Source organism: Physcomitrium patens, chromosome 7, assembly GCF_059467195.1.
Source record: "Physcomitrium patens ecotype Gransden chromosome 7, ASM5946719v1, whole genome shotgun sequence".
Lineage (NCBI taxonomy): Eukaryota > Viridiplantae > Streptophyta > Bryopsida > Funariales > Funariaceae > Physcomitrium > Physcomitrium patens.
In genome coordinates this window covers 7,216,624-7,234,156 of record NC_143416.1, presented here as the reverse complement: position 1 = coordinate 7,234,156, position 17,533 = coordinate 7,216,624, and the positions used below count along the sequence as shown (strand labels likewise).

The 17,533-nt window shown below is 35.8% G+C and overlaps 2 protein-coding genes and 1 long non-coding RNA gene across 3 annotated transcripts; 2 read left to right on the top strand and 1 right to left on the bottom strand.

Moving 5' to 3' along the window:
* The first annotated feature begins 173 nt into the window (after positions 1 to 173).
* LOC112284837 (uncharacterized) lies at positions 174 to 5,220 on the top strand. Its single transcript, XM_024525134.3, has 2 exons — positions 174 to 846; positions 1,190 to 5,220. The coding sequence occupies exon 2, from the start codon at positions 1,424 to 1,426 to the stop codon at positions 4,286 to 4,288; it is 2,865 nt and encodes a 954-aa protein (XP_024380902.3). The 5' UTR covers positions 174 to 846; positions 1,190 to 1,423; the 3' UTR covers positions 4,289 to 5,220.
* A 55-nt stretch (positions 5,221 to 5,275) lies between these two features.
* On the top strand, positions 5,276 to 6,235 carry LOC141045621 (uncharacterized). Its single transcript, XR_012217916.2, has 2 exons — positions 5,276 to 5,414; positions 6,095 to 6,235. It is a non-coding gene; the product is annotated as an uncharacterized LOC141045621 (long non-coding RNA).
* Positions 6,236 to 7,623: 1,388 nt separating this feature from the next.
* On the bottom strand, positions 7,624 to 10,428 carry LOC112284838 (U2 small nuclear ribonucleoprotein B'' 2). The gene is made up of 5 exons (XM_024525135.3): positions 10,155 to 10,428; positions 8,970 to 9,142; positions 8,604 to 8,697; positions 8,359 to 8,447; positions 7,624 to 8,131 (listed from the first exon to the last, which is right to left on the bottom strand). The coding sequence occupies exons 1-5, from the start codon at positions 10,225 to 10,227 to the stop codon at positions 7,844 to 7,846; spliced, it is 717 nt and encodes a 238-aa protein (XP_024380903.1). The 5' UTR covers positions 10,228 to 10,428; the 3' UTR covers positions 7,624 to 7,843.
* Between the last annotated feature and the right edge of the window lie 7,105 nt (positions 10,429 to 17,533).

Below are 17,533 nucleotides of genomic sequence, written 5' to 3'. Positions count from 1 at the left end.
CCCATCAAGTCTACACGGCCGTGGGTACTAGTTTACATACCGTGGAAACAACGCAGCCCGTGGCAGGGTGGGGACGCTCGTATTCATTCGAGCGAGTGTTCCCCCAACGTTCCCAGGGACGGGGTTTGTATGGCCACGTTGGAGTGAGGAGCCTTTTCTCTACATCTTTCTCACCGCAGCGCTTCCACCAGTTTCCAACGTCGTCGTTGCTTTGTGGTGCTTCTCGCTGCCCCTGCTGCCTCTTTCTTCTTCTTCTTCTTCTTCTTCTTCTCCTCTCTTGAGTGTTAGAGGTAGTACGTTTTTGCTCTTTTTCTGTTTTCGTTGTCTTCGAGGGGTTTTCTGAGTCTATCGAGTGTCTAATTCATCTGCCGGTGCAACGAGAGGGACGTCTTCCACGGCGAGTTTAGACTTTTTTATTTTTTTATTTTTTTTCAAGGAATCTAGTGTTGCTGGGAGTGGCAGTGATGGATTAGGGTTTTTGGTCTCTTGCGTAGTGTTTTATGCTATCCTGCAGCTGTGCTGAATGCTGAGGAACGAGTCGAGGATCTTATAGTGCGGCTTCATAGCACTTGGTGGATATCTGGCGTGGATCTATCTCTGGGGTTTTATTGGTTTGAGTACACCTCGTTTACCTTGTGATAGTCCGTGAAGGAAGTGGCCTCGTTGCGTTATTCTGAGAACGCCTAATAACAGGTCGTAGATAAGTGGGAATCTGAAGTTCCAGTTCCAAAATTTCCTGCAGCTATTACTCACTTGTAGGGTTTGAGCCTACTAATTACCACGATATCCCTTGATGCTATCGCGTAGTCGAGAGAGAACACTTTTACAAGAATTTGAGTTCTACAGGTGAGTTTTATTGTTTCCTTAGGATGGTGTTCGTTCCAGGTTATTTGTCCCTCCATTGCTCTCCTGAAAGATTTTTCAGCTTTCGTAGTTTTGCTCCATCTCCAGTGACTGCCTCTTCACCTGCACACATCTTTCCCCCCTTTTGGTCTTGCAGCGGAGGGGTTGTAAGTGGATATGTCCATTCATATTTCGTTAGGGCTTATTAGTGTTGTAGTTATTTGTTAGTGCATGAATATCAATTTGTGAGGTTAGTTGGTTTAGGGTGAAGTGAGGGAGGGCGGTATTAGTGAGTGAGTATGTTGTAGGCTTGTTCACCGGATCTAACGTTTGTTTCCTATTGTAGGGCGGGCAAGTTCATCACCTGCTGGAACAAGTCATTTACGACAGTGTACGCGTGGAGTTGCGGTCTCGATTTAGGTGTAAGCGTGGGGACGGCTGTGCGGTTGCCGGCGGGTGATTGAATTTGTGCTGACTTCGTCGCTGCTATTCTATGCTTCCACAACCATATCTTTGTTAGATGTGACTGCAGAATTGACCAACTTTTAGTTGTGAAGCGGAGTTCGGGAGTTACGTGAAAATGGATAGAGGAAATGCAGCAGCAGCAGCAGCCGATGCATTTTTGGCGGGGCTTGAGAAACAAGCAGCTGCCGAACAGTTGAAACAACAAGAAATGAACACTTTCGCATCCAATGAATACGTTTCTGGGGATTACGGCTCTCACAACGGGCATGACATGGGCTATGGCACCTACGGTCAGGGTGCAGCTCCAGCCCCATGGTTACAGCAACAGTCATATGGTCAACCAGGAGCATATGAACAACATCACTCAAATCAGGCGCAAGAGTACTTCCATCATGGTTCTGCCGAAGTCAGTGGTGGTAAAGCCGGGGAAGGGAACATTGCTGCTTATGATGGCTACAGTGACATGATTGGGCGTGTAGGTCCGAGCTACGGTCAGAGTAACGGGGCTGATGAAGGCGGTACAGGAATTAGCAGAAGTGAGGAGCATAAACACTGTAATCACGGAGCAGTTCCTGGGGAGCACGGTGGTGCTGACGAAGCACAAAAAGAAGGTGGGCGAGGGCTTCAAGGAGAGGGAGCTGTTAGCGATGCGAAAGACGATCAAAATGCTGTCTCAGGTGGAGATACGAGTTCTGGTAAGAAAAGGAGGAGTCGTTGGGGCCCTCAAGAAGGTGATGGTGAAGCGAATGATAATGAAGGGTCAGGGGGCAAGAAGCGGAAGTCCCGATGGGCTGCAGAAGAACCGAAACTTCCATTGCTTGGTCAAATTCAGCTGCCTGATTTTGTGAAAGAGCTTACTGGTGGAGTTGACCTGGATCCAGAATTGCAAGCACTCAATATTAAACTCCTTGATATCAACCGGAAGTTGCAAACTGGTATGGTGCTTGATCCCGTTGGTGATGGAAATCGCTCGCCTTCTCCTGAGCCTATCTATGACAACATGGGCATAAGGATTAACACGCGTGAATATAGAGCCAGAGAAAAGCTGACTCGTGAGAGACAAGAAGTGATTGCCATGCTGATTAAAAAGAACCCTGCCTTTAAGCCTCCGGCTGATTACAAACCGTTGAAGCATTACAAAAAGCTCTACATACCAGTGAAAGAGTATCCAGGGTACAATTTCATCGGCTTAGTCATTGGTCCTCGTGGCAACACTCAGAAGCGGATGGAAAAAGAGACAGGAGCAAAGATTGTTATAAGGGGAAAGGGGTCAGTTAAGGAGGGACGGTCAGCTCAAAAGAGGGACTTAAAGCCCGATCCTTCTGAAAATGAGGATCTACATGTTTTGGTGGAGGCCGACACAGAGGATGCTTTGGAGAAGGCCGCAGGCATGGTTGAAAAGTTATTGGTGCCGGTCGAAGAAGGGAGAAATGAACACAAACGAGCACAGCTACGGGAGCTAGCAGCTCTAAATGGAACTATACGGGACGATGAGTATTGCCGCCTCTGTGGTGAGCCTGGGCACAGGCAGTACGCTTGCCCTGCTCGGCACTCTACTTTCAAAAGTGATGTTTCGTGCCGCATTTGTGGAGACGGTGGCCATCCAACTATCGATTGTCCTTTGAAAGGTTCTGCGCAGGGTAATAAGATGGATGATGAATACAAGAACTTCCTTGCTGAACTTGGTGGTGGTGGTCCTGATGGAAGCGCCTCACCTGCTGGAACTGGGGGTAGTGGTGGGGAGGTTGGCTCCACTCGTCAATCAGGTCCCACGTTGGCATTGACTGGCCCTCAAGGAAGTCCTAGCCTTTCATGGACCGGAGGAACCACAGGTGTTACTAGTGTACCTGGTGCTATGATGACTCAAGGAGGGCGTATTGGTCCAGGCGGACCAGGTCTTGGTGCACCAGGAGCTTCTCCTGCTGGAGGCTTCAATGGAGGGAATGGAATGGGTCCTTCTAGTTTTGGGGGACCGCCAGGCCTTGGAAGTACTTATCCAGGAGTTTCGAAAGGTGGGAGTGGAAAATTTAACAAGGACGATGATGCTAATCTTTATGTGGGATACTTGCCCAGCACAGTTGACGATGAAGGATTGGCGCGCCTGTTTGCACCTTTTGGTGCTGTGGAACACGCAAAGGTCATTAGGGACCGTCTCACTGGTGTCACTAAGGGCTATGGGTTTGTGAAATTTTCTGATCCGTCTTCTGCAACTGCTGCGGTGACTCACAGGAACGGCTACCGGTTGGAAGGTAGGGTTCTCGCTGTGAGAGTGGCAGGACCTGCGCCACCTCCCAGAGGTCTTGGTGGAGGAAGTGGAGGGCCTCCTCAAGGTGGTGATCCCATGGGAGGAGGTGGATACCCACCACCTATGCAAAGTGGTGGGCCTCCTCGAGGACCTCCAGGTAGTGGTCATATGGCCCCACCTCCATGGGCTACTTCACCAGGTCCTATGCCTCAATACAATTCATATGGTCCTCCTCCACCTGGTTCTAATTCGTACGGTCCTCCGATCAATCAAGGTTACGGTCCTCCTCCCCAAGGGCAAGGTCATCACGGACCTCCTTCCAGTCACTATGGAGGGCCATATAACAGTTACGCTGGTGGACCACCTCCTCAAGGTGGACCTCAGGGGCAGCAAGGTGGTATGGATGTAGGAGTGCATGGAATGCCACCTCATGGGCCTGGGATGGGCAGTATGCCACCAGGTGGGCAAGGGAGGATTGGCCCAAGACCAGTGAGCACAGGACCCATAGGTGGAGGAATGCCAGGAGGTTACGGTGCTACTACTCAATACCATGGTTATTACGCTCCTCCTCCACCAAATACGGCTCCGCCTGTTCCTCCACCTCCTGTGTCATCTAGTGGAGCTGCACCAGCCCCCAGTTGGGGTGGGAATGTGGGTGTACCTCCGGTTTCAAGCGGACAGAGCAATGCAGTTGAATCAGAGTATGAAAGGTTTATGTCGGAGATGGGCCGCTGATCCTATGATTTGATCTAACAATGTGGTTACTCCTCGTTGATGTGAACAACTTGGGGTATTAACATGTCTCTCATGTATCATTGTGAGCCTACAAGAGAATTGGACACTAGGTTGAAGGTTGGGTTGGGGTTAACGTGAACTTTGTCAAGCTAGTGGTCTTTGCTGCACTTAGCACCTGTCAAATGCACAGGATGGTTCGTGAAGTGCTCTGTGTGTCGGAGCGTCGTTCCTCCATTCGACCTTATGTGGAGAACTATGGAACCAATCTACTACGTTGGAGGCTGTGTAGAGTTGCATCAAAAACGTGGTCTTTATCAGAGTGACCAACAAGAGGAGATGGGCTTTATAGTGTTGCCTGGGACTGTATCACAACTTCCCTATCAGGTTGTGGGACTTGACTGGACGACCTCAGACTGGTAGAAACGCAATTGCCTCAACTTCTGGAAGATTGCTTTAAAACAGGTGCACGGATTTGTGCTGCAAACGGAACCTTCCGGAACCTTTTTATGACAGGAAGATATAGAAGACTTGCTGCAGAGATGTTCTAACTCGGTACATTGGCGTGGATCCTAACGTGGTGGTTCTGTGGAATATTGATGCTGAATGTGGGCAGATCTTTATTGGAATGTCTGTTCCTGCTAATTTTTACATTACACCTGCCTTGTTATTTGAAGTGCATAACGATGTAGGTTGCGGCAATTTGTTATATGTAGTGTTGAGAATGTTTATGGCAGCTGTGCTGACGGAATTTCTATCGCAGGGCTGACGTTTAGTGTTGATAGGAGCTCAGAGTGACTCAAGCTATAGCACTAGGTTGTCCTGTTGACAATAAGTTCATACCGATGTTATTTCAGAAGTTACATGTTTTTCACATGTTTATCGTGTGATACTAACTTTCATGCTTAACGTGGTGCTGGCATCCTCTTTGTGAATATCAAGCTGGGTTAAGTTAAGATTGTTTCATGCTGAATGACGTAACAACTGCGGAACTTATATTATTAGTTTGATGGAACCTCGAGTGGCCCTCATGTCTTTGAAGGTTTTGATTCATGTCTTCCAATGCCTTATAACATTCCTAACTAGTTGTTTATGTCCAGGATAGTAATTATCTCCTTCATGTCTTCAGGTATGAACCGACAGATCTACTCTTCCAATCTACAGGAAGCTTGTGATGTGTAGTTTTGGCATGTCTGTTTTTTAAAAGGAGTTGTAGTCTGTGTTTCGGGGTGGTGTCTGATGCCTTGGTGTGTCCACAACTAATGTATCTGGTAATCGTGTCGTGATTTTAACTTATCCTTGTCCACAAGTGGGATTAGAATGGTACACTTATGAGGTAAATGATTTGCATATAACTGTTACCCTGATTACATGACTTGTCTAAAGATATTACTTGGTGAAGCACATGTGAAGTCATTTGCGATATGAAGTAGGTAGCACTAGTGACCAGAGACTTCAAAAAATCAGAAACAGAAAGCCGAATGAGTTTCCCAGGATCAAGGGCATCGCATAGCATGGTACAAGAAACTTAGACTGGATGTTCGAAGTTGTGTTTGTGGGAGGCTACAAGCATCATAAATAATAGAGCAATGGTAAAGAGCTTAGCCAAGTCTAGAACTACGTGGTTGTCATAGGATCCTACAGAATAGGACGACAGAAAGCAGTAGTAAGCAGTTATAATCTGATATTCGTCAAACTATTGTCTGTTTCACTTGTAGCTGCCATGAATGAGGAGAAATCAAGTCAAATTACTAAATAATCAGATAACTCAGAAGTAATATTGCAAGTACGTGTGGCCAAATGTGGCAGGTGAAGCTACTGCGGAACAGTGTGACTGATCCCGTGGACGAGTCCTTCATTTTGTCAATATGAAAAGGTTTTTTCACTAAGTGAAGAGAGGTTGACAAATAGAAGAACTCATAACTCTCCCGTAGGCGTTATGTTTAACTATGTACGACATCTCTAATTGGCTGGAATCTTCATGACTGATTGTTTGCTGATGTGGGAATGAAAATTCATTGAAGAGAGAAGCAACGTTACTAGATGGCCAGTTGGAGTGGAATGCTTAACTCAGAATTAACTGTAATTTTGTATCTGCAGCCTCCTCAAGGAGCATTGTTCCATGAACATTTGGAACAGGACTCTGCATCAATGGCCATTCCTCTTTGTCAATTTTTATGCTATCTTGGAGGTTAACATAGTGTATTTTGGGCATTGTATCCTCGAATACGGTAAATTCCTTGTCTACGAATGTTAATATCATTACTCCTTGTAGGATGCTGGTAAAATCTTCCGTATGCAAAGCTTGTTTTGGAATTTGGAGGGCTAAATCCTTCTACAGGCGCTCTGTACCGAAGTCTATCTATCAAAGAGAAAACAATGAGGTTGTATGATAACAAAGTCTCAAGGGTCTTGATAATTTAAACTTAGTAAGTTGACAACTAATCAAGAACCCGATGTTAATCAATCACAAAATTAACAAAATTGGTTTATTGTTCACTGAATCCATCGTCAAATCAGGTCAAATCAAGAAAATATGGTTGGCAATTCGTAATTCATTTCGAATTTAATTGTTCCCATGTGATCTAAAGTGCATTATTTTGGTACCATTTTGTAACGTTCAGTCGTGCATGTTATACCTCAATACCTAGTTCATTACATGTGAAGTGAAAACTGAGTATCGCTTTTGATAAGAAAATCATTACTAGAATACAGCATAAATGCTTAACGACATCGTATTTTGCTAATTTTCAACGATTCAATCAGAAGGTCTAAAATAACTCCATTACGATTAAAGGAATATGTGGGAATAACTTTCGAATAGCGTTTTTATTAGTTCACCTATTTAACCAACCCTTTAACGATAGTAAATGATGTTAACAACATACTAAAAGCTGTTAATGAATAAAATCGATTACGTCATGTATCACATTATTAGTAAGTAACGTGTGCTCACAAAAACATGCAGTTGCATATTGAATATACCACTTCCCAAAGACAGAAAAACAAACCAAAGAATAGGACTTCAAACACTTAGACAATTTAACAAGAAATTCATTGTTCAGAGAAGACTTGGAAAACTAAGATTTGGCACACTATTAAAGATTATTGCAGACTATCTAAGATGATGCGGTAATTAAGAAGTTAAGTCAAGTTCATGGACACCTAGAGATAAATCTTGGGATGTAATCTTTTGGACACTTGAATGAAAAGGCAAGTCGACACTGACTCCGGAACATTCTGTAAATATAAAAATGCAACATTACTGAAAACTATAAAACAACTTAACACAAAGAAACCAAAAAGCTCATGTACACATGAAGGTTGCAGGGCAGTAATTTTGACAAGGAAAGATGGGAAGTTGAGTTGAACAAACCTACCAGGCTGTGCAACAAATTACACTGGACAATTCAGAAAGGTTCGTGCATCTGGTTTCTCTCTGTGCTTCATATGCGGCAAAAGCAAAACCCTATGAAGATCCAGAAATTCTAAGACAACTTGGACAAAGGTACCAGATGTGCAGAGAAACAGAGGAAGTAGACTAAATCTCAACTAAACCTACTTCTTCGCGTAAGAGACCTGCATGGCTTGATTGGGTGTGATCTTAAAGTTATGAAGTCCTTGAAGGGCAACAGTTGCTTGCAATTCATCCCCAAACTCAACAAAGGCAATTCCTGGCTTTGCCTCAATCATGCGAACCTCCTTAAAGCCCGGGAACTGTTGGAACAAGACCTGAATAGCCAAGCTAGTAGCCTCATGGGGCAAGTTCTGCACAAAGAGGATGTTGTTTGGCGGAGCAGGTGCCTCAGGAACCACAGGCCTGGGAGGCTGGTACTGCTGTGAAGCCTGATGTGCAGAAAGAGAAACAGAGCGTGATCAGAAGCTGAAAATGTATCGAACGTCAGCTCTGGATATTTGAATATCGAACTAATCAGATACCACAAAACAAAAACAAGAAAAGCAAAAAGAAGAAGGAAGGAGACTGCGTTCAGTTTTAAGTCACTTATTCCAAGAAGGGATCATGCATAAAAAGATTGGCATCACCAAATCTTAGAAAGAGTAAACAAACTCACATGAGGAGGTACACCATAAGGAGGTGGATAAGCAGCAGGAGGTGGTGCCGTTGGTGCCTCTACTTGTTGCTCACGGCGCTTCCTTTCAGCTGTGCCAGACAACACCAGCATAAATAACATTCCACTTAGAAAATTCCTCGTAACCATGGATGCATACGGATACATCGAAAACCATCTACGAGAGAGGTTAACTTTTAATAAAACATACACAATAAATCGGCAGCATGGAAATGAGAGGAGCGTACCCTTTTCTTCTTGTTTCTTCCTCTTTTCTTTAGGCACATACGTTCCATTAGCCTTTGAAATTGCGTCAGAAGTAGTCTTGGCATATTGTATTCTCTGTTTGAAATTTGAATATACACAAACGTGGTGAATGACACAGAAACCTGATCATGATGCAAAGACAAGGATACAGAAAGTTCCATGGAAGTAAGCTGCCACTAAAGCACGCCAACTAACCTCATTATACAAATCAGGTCAACAAAAGCACTCGGGAGGTATCCCTATAAGGCAATCACATTATCGCTTCAAAAAAAAAATGCAAGTGATGAGAGTTTAAACAATAATACAATGGATGCTCAGTGACTTCCACCAAACTGCGAAGTACGCACCATCGGTTTGTCATAGAATGGGAATCCCTGCATTTGCCGCAGGGCACTTGTAGCCGCAGTTACATCATCGAAGACAACCCAAGCTTGGCCCCGCAATTTCAACGTCTTGCAGGCAACAATGTCCATTATTTTGCCAAACTGGGAGAAAACTGCATAAAGTGACTTCTTCAATTCTGCAAAATCTCAAAAATTCACACAGTTAAGAATTAGGAAAACGGAGATGCAGTCGAAATGATCATGCTGCAGCCTGAATATGGTTATCTAGGCTCAACAGGAACTCGGATTCGAAATACCAAGTCTTCGCGAAGTTCGTACCTCCGCTCGAACAAGTGTTGTATCAACCGATTGCTTCTACTGCAATTGATCGAGAAGTAGGGAAAACGGAACCTTGGAACCATAAGCCTTCCGAAAATTTAAAATATTTCATCCTCGAAGTTAGGCATTGCATGATATGCTGAGTAGCTAAAGTGGGTATTGTATTCATGAAAATGTTTTCTCAGAAAGCCCAAAGACTAAGCTATATGTCAACCCTATCAAAATTCTGATCATGGCAGTTTCATTTCATGTACATTCATCTAACAAGCTTGACCTGTCCAACCCTTTTAAGTGATGAGCGACAGCCACAGTTGCCGAGTTTACACCTTTACGGACACTCTATCTTACTCCCAGTATTGAGCAGGTTCTCGAATGACACACTCTTTCTTGACAATAGCTAACAGAAAAGATAAATTTCCGCGCGACGAAGCAATCAGCATCACAATGAAAAACACACATTGGTTCCGAAGATTATCCTACACTTTCGAAGGTGACTCCACAATTTCCGTACACTTGTTGCATACTGTAGATGCCGTAGACGGAAAAACCTTCGACGTTCTCAACGAATGAATAACATAAACACGGAACACGAACACAGAAGAAGAAGAAAAAAAAAAAAAAAAAAAAAACTCGTGACAATAGCCACGAAATGATGAGCCGCATTTCCAAATTGGTGAACAGGCAAAACCCTTGCTCCGTCCAGAAACCCGCACCCGGTGACAGACCGCGAGAACAAGGAAAGCAAGATTAGCCAACACTCCCACTCCTCCTCACTCAATCCATCCAGAAACCAGAAAGACACAGAAAACTTCTCATAGCGAGCAAGAGCAAAAACCACCACCACCGAGCAAAACGATGTCGACGGCGCACCTTCTTTCTTAACTTTCTCATTGAGGTTGTTGATGTAAATAGTCTGATTCGGCGGCGTATCCGCTTGCATCATCTTGAATGCTCCTCCCACTCCTTCCCCCTCAGCGATCGCTAACAGCTCCGATGACAGCCAGCAATTGCGGCAATCGAGTCTCGTCAATGCTCCTACGGGTCCTGCGAGCGAGCCCTCGTCCTCCGTCCTCCTGCGAAGCTTGTCCTCCTCACCTCGTCTAGTTTTCCCGTTCGCAACTACGTTTCTTGCTCCGAAGCTTTGTGGAGACAAAACCCTAAACTTGGCCCCGTCATTGGTGATGAAGGGGGGGGGGGGTCCGGGCTCCTCGGGCTCCCACTTTCTTGTCTTCACAAGCCCTTCACATTCTCCAGACCCGTAATCAATCACGGGATCGAAACTGGTTGTCATCGACACAAGTTGTGCGACGTTGGCTTTCTCTCGACATTTCATTTGTATTTAAACATGATGAGTGTAGTTATTAGGGCATGTATTCTAAAACATACCTTTACGTGTTTGAATTTTTATCATTGTGAGTTGATCAAATTGATAATTATTGTATAAAATTAATGTTTTCAAAATGTTTTTAAATTAGACATTTCACATTCATTTTCTTGTTGGAATTAATAAGTTTTATTTACTTCAAATTTAATTAAATAATTCATTCATTCATTAAAAAAATAATAATAATAAATAAAAATAACCTACACTATAAATCATGTCTTACATTTCCTTTTAAATAATACATACAATAATAAAAAAAAAATTAAAAAAAATTAAATTTTGGTAGACTATGCATGAAAATTAGTATATACATTTCAAAATTGATGCAAAATATTACAAATACATGTACATAAATATTATACACATAAATGATTATAAGCAACAAGATTTTGTTATAGAATAAAACTTATAAGAAAAATATTGCAGAAATTGTATAAAAAAGTCAAATATTTAGTAGAAGAGAATTAGTATATGTAGGAAATTGCATGCTAAAGCTAAAATTTATGATGATTTGGGTTCATGCAAGATTTTTTATACTGATTCTGAAATCATCCAAAATAAATGAACTTTCTTCTTCAAAAAAAATTTAAAAGGACATAAGAAGTTCAAGAAATAAAAATAAAGTATAATATAATATCAAAAAAGTAATTTCAATATATATATATATATATATATAGTAACTTCATTAATCAATTATTTGATAATTTTTTTGTGTGTGTATATAAGTATATATATGTAGATATAATCTAAATTTATAAATAATTATCTAAATTGATTAATGAAATAAAAAACATGAAGGTATATGAATTTATTAAAATGTGACTTGTTAATGGATCTAAAAAAATCTTATTTGCATAACTTTAAAATAAATTTAAAATAAAATAGTTAGTACAAAGTACGAAAAAGTATTGATATGTGTCTTAAATTGTGTCACTAATAGTTGCATCTAAGAGGCTTGTCAGTTTTTTAATAGCTCGCGTTGATCAATCTAAGTCTAATTTAGAGCTAATTTAGTCCATGTGCAGGAGTTAGCATTAGAAATTTTAGGACCTTGTTCGAACCTCATATAGATATCACTGTATAGTGCAAAGTGTTTATTCTCTAGTAAAATCAAATACCAATATGTGTGTTCTATAGTAGACATAGTTTCTACACAACAAAAATGAATCACTTCCATTGCATGTCTTGTCCACTAGATTATATGTACTATTTGTGTACACAATTCTAATTTATTGCAATAAAAAATATATAATTTAAAACAAAGACTAGAGCATAAGCAAGGCATTGAAAAGATTGGAGATAGTCCTTGTGCTATTCATATATGTATATATATATATATATGTATATATATATTATGGATTTTTTTTGTAAATCATATTATATAAAATGAAGCATCAAAATTTTTAAAATGCTTCTATATTGGTGTTATATATTTTAGAATATTTCAATATGAATTTTGATAGTGGCATAATAAAGCTAAAAATACTTGTGTATGCAAGTCATTTTTTAAAGAAATCTTTAATGTTTCTTTAGAAATATCTTAAATAATTAGATTTTTTTATCTACTTCGATTCAATTCAAGTCTATATGCTTTTATTTAATTTTTTTATTTGAAAGATAATTTTTTTGTTACATATGAAATATTTTGAAAAAAATATCAATAGAAAATAGTAGTATTAAAAATTAAAATACTATTATTATAAATTTATATTTATAGTATTTTAATTTTTATTACTTTATTTATAAATAGAATAAGAATTTAATATTTTTATGAAATAAATATCAACTAACTTAATATAATTATATAATATATTTTATCAAAAAAAAATACATGTTTTATTCTAAGATCATAATAATGTCTCCCACTTAGTAAAGATATTACAATGCTTTAAGCCAAAAAGGTGTAGTTAAGACAAATTTAGTAATTTTTAGGCATGAGCATGATTAAATGTTTTTAGATTAGATTTATATTTGTATCTAATGTAGTACATATATTTAATGGAAATATTGATAGATGATTATAATAATAATGATCATGATGTTCATACATTAAATGAAGAAAAATAAAAATAAATCGATATTTATTTTTAAGTAGAAATTATTTAGATGTTAAGAAAATAAAATATTTTTGTGTAAATTTTATGAATAATTATATTAAATATAAATTTATGAGTAATTTTTAATAAATTAAAGACATCTTTAATATATAATACAATAAAAATAAAATATTAGTATTAAAATAAAACTAGATATGAGACAATGAATAAGACAACACTCAGATTAGTCTTAAACTCATACTAGCAAGAAGGTTGTTTTAATTTTTTTTTGTTTTTGGATTGTGCTATAGCATCTTTATCATGAAGAATTTTCTATTGGATGTTATAATACATGCAAAACATCTCAAATGAAACTGGACTAGACTATCTCAAAAATCCAAGATCCTTCTAATCTATAGCAACATAAAGCCTCATCACAAAATAGGACAAAATGGACTAAAACAAAATTGAACGAAATTAATCAGAATAGGACATGAAAGACAAAATTGAGCAAATAGAAACAAAACAAAATAAATCTAAACAAAAAAATACAAAACCAAACATTACTAAAAGAAATGATCCAAAGCCATATTTATACCTTGTCCTACCACCCTAAACTTTCTAAAATGTTCTTAGGTGGTGGATCCCACCTAAATAACCGCCTTAAACTCCTTTTCTAAAAGGTTCCACGGTAGGCCCTATCTAAATGACCGCCCTAAATTCTTTCTAGAATGTTCCATAGTAGGTTCTATCTAGTCCACTAACCTAACTCCAATTCTAGAAACATCCATGGTTCTTACTATCCATACAATTTTATCTATATCCTATTACATCAAAAGTCTCAATAATCTTTTATATCAATATTTAAAAAATTAAAAGGTTGTATATGGTTATAGAAAGTTAGTAAAGCTTCTATAAGACTTCAAAAAATAAATTCTTCACCATTATGTTCAATGCTACTAACTTATAATAATATACTTCAAGCTCAAAGACCATGTCAAAATTTCATATGCCAAAGTTTTTCACATTAAAAGTATATTTGATGCTTTAAAGGTCATGCTTTATTCCAAAGGCATCTATATAATTGTAAAAGATATAATAACTATTATAATTAATATAAATACTATAAAAAGTAAATAAATAAAAGATTTATTAATTTCATTTTTTTTTCAGATTACATAAATATCTTTTATTTTAGCATTATGAAGTTGCAAAGATAAGATTTGACTTATAAAGTACAAAAGTCATGTATTAGACCCACTTTTTATATTCTCTCAAGTCATAACTTTTTTTCTTAATTTGTAAAACTTAATAGATAGCAATGTACAGAGATTTTTTATTAATGCCATTTGCATCATGTTATCATTAATCTTTAATAAATATTTATTTATTTCTTTATTTATATGAATATTAATAACATACTTTACATACCTTCGGATTAGATGATGGCTTGCATGTATTTTTTTCAATGTCATATTTTTTCCAATCTATCATATATTCTAAAATTTGGCATCTAATTTAAAATTTAAATTGATTTTAATTAAATTTTGTGAGAGGTGGTAGAAGATGAAAAATTTCCGAATCTATATTAATTTTTAATAATTTTTTTATAAAATCATTAAAAACTATCGATACTTTATTTTACATAAGAACTAAAGGAAAGTTTTGTTTTAAGTTATATGATGAGAATTTATAAATGGCTCTCATATTTTATGATATAAAAATTTGAATGGATTTAAATTAAAATGAATAATTTTTTGTTGAATTAATATTGGATTTTATTCTGTAAGCGCCATATGAAATGTCAAGAAAAGCCATATTGTTATTTTTAGAAGTTGATAGGAAAACATGAAAGAATGAAATTAATTTGTAATAATAAGTTTTTTTTATTTGAATCAAACTTTGATTGTAGCAATGATCCAAATATAATTTTATAAAATTTTTTACTTCTAAATTTATACCAAAATATTATTTTATCCGTATATTCTTAATTTTTTCTTAAACCTACCTTTCTAATTACCTTGTTTACCTTCATCAATTGATATGTTTGCATTAATTGACTTAGTGAAAAAATGTATAACTTAAACCTTGAATGTATAACTATTATTAATTTTTAATTAAAAATGATTCTAAAGTAATACATATCATTTTATGTTAGAACATCTAAATTTATTTTTCATTAATTGAAATTTTTGACACCGGTAATATAACCATTTGATATGTACCACTTCATTTACATCATTTTTTGGTTTTATTTTCTTTCAAATTGTTATTTTTCACTGGTAAAGGACTGAGTAATGAATTTACTTAGGATACTGTTGTTTGAAATATTAAATAACTAATTTTTTTCATAATTCTAAAAAAAAAATGAAAATTTACTATTATTTTTAAATTTTCAACTATATTAATATTGTATGATTTTTTTTTGAAATCAGTATATATTGAAATATAATATCTTTTATATTTTAAAATACTATTTCTAAACCCTTCTTTGTTGGACTTTTTCTGAGTTTGTCCTCAAATTTTATCTCAAATATTTCAAAGTTGGTAAAAGTTTTAAATATTTTATATGATTAATATGCATCTTAAGCCAATTCAATGTTTGTAATAAATTTTCTAAAAAGAACTATTTTGATGAATTTATTATGATAGCTTAACAGATAAAAAGTATGAATGCGTTTTTAATTATTAAATTATTTAAATGAAGAAAATTTCTTTTAAATTAGTCTTTGGTTCTTTCAATATCAAGTGATAATGTTTTGCAAACGAGATATAAGTGGTTGGTCTGTTTCTTTTGTTTGGCAATCACAGTTTTTCTTGTTATTGTTGTAACTTATTCAAAACTTTTATAAGAAATTCTTTTGGGATATTAAAAAATTAAACAACATAATTTTTTTCTATTATAACTTGTAAATTGTATACATCCACAAAAGAAATTAAAAAATATATTTTAAAATGAAACAAAGATGATTTGGTCTAAGTATAAAATAAATAGTTAGTAACAATTGAAAAGAATGACAATCAACTTATTTTATAATATTCATGTATTATTTTAGAAATAGATAATCAACCTTATTTTAAGAAAGTATTTTAACTATGTTTTAAAGGAGAAGTGGCATACAACATCTATAACAAAATGATATTTTCTAAAAGAAGATTGGCAGTTAGTTTTATTATTATTATTTATTTTAAAATAAAACATGATTGTAAGAAACAACTATTGGCTCAAAGGTAGATGATTTGCAACCACTATGATGCAATTGTCATTAATATATAAATTGTCTTAAATACAATAAGAAATTACATTGGCCTATGCAATGTCTTTACAATATAAATAATTTTTTAAATTTTCAAACAATACAAAGAATAAGGAATAGCAAATTGAGAAATAAAAGATAATCAAATTACAAGATTCGAAACAAAACTAGATTCAAGACCAATACAATGCAATACTTGGATTTTCTACAAAACATATTTAGAAGACTAAAGAATATACTATGTGATTATAGAGTGCTATAGAATAGTTAAGAAGACCATAAAAGGTATTTATATTTTTTAAGAAATTTAACAAAGATTTTCAGGATTTTATTTTTATTAAAAAAAAAAAACATATACAATAAGAAACAAATCTTAATTTTTTTCATTATTAATCTATTTAGGATATATATATATATATATATATATATATACACAATTAAAGAATCTTGTGGCATATTATATCTATTTATATATAAAAATAAGCTATTGTAAATTTTATGATAATAGTCCATATAAAAATTGAGTTTTTTTATATGACTATATTAATTGAAATGATTTTCTAATATTTTTACTATTTATGTGTTTTATTGGTGGTTGCAATTACAACTAAATGTAGATGACACTCAGTGTATTTTAAGTTACAAATTATTGGTTATTTGATCTATAATAAGAATGTTATTACAAAAATATTTTTTTAATGCAATTTTCTAAAATCTTACTATTATTTGAAAAATATCTTCTTGTACTAATAACATGAGTTTTTATGCATACTAGAGAACAAAATTAATGAATAAATTGATGCAAATATAATTAAAAGAAGATAAAGAAAATCTGACTTTATTGCTTGTATTTTATTTGTAAGTAAATAAATTCCGCCTAAGATGTAGATACTTTAATCTTGTCTACACGGATTGTATTGGTCACATAAAAACATAAAAATAATAGTAGCATTAAAATAATAATAATAATAATAATAATGATGTTAGAATTATATTCTCACTGTATAATGTTAGTATTATTTTGTCAATATATATCATCTTAAACAGATTTATTGCAATGTGATAATAAGTTCTTTAGTTATCAAGGATTTCAAAAATTACAGTAATAAGAAGAAACAATATACATTTTATCTCTTGATTTTTGTTCTTTTTTTTGTTTTGTTTTTGTTTTTTTGCATTCATGCCACATTTATTGTTAAGATAATGTCATCAGTCTAATCAAGAAAAATGTTTTTACAGCTCGATGCTAATCTCTCAATGTTACCATTTCCGAATCACCAATATTAAAAAATAAAATAATATGAAATAAAGCAATCGATCACTTATTCTATTATCAGATCTATAAAACGCTGTGCACACATTGAATTTTCACTATACGACATAAAAGTCCAAGCAAACCAAAACGTAATCAGCAAGTGTTTCCACCGATTACAAAGCTATTGACCAAACCAACTGATTCATGTTCCAAAACACGCATGTCGATAAGTGCACCTGACATTTTCCGACTCATGCAGCAAGTGGTGTTCACAATAGCAATGAAATTATATGGTCCTGGCAGAGGAAGAGAACAGT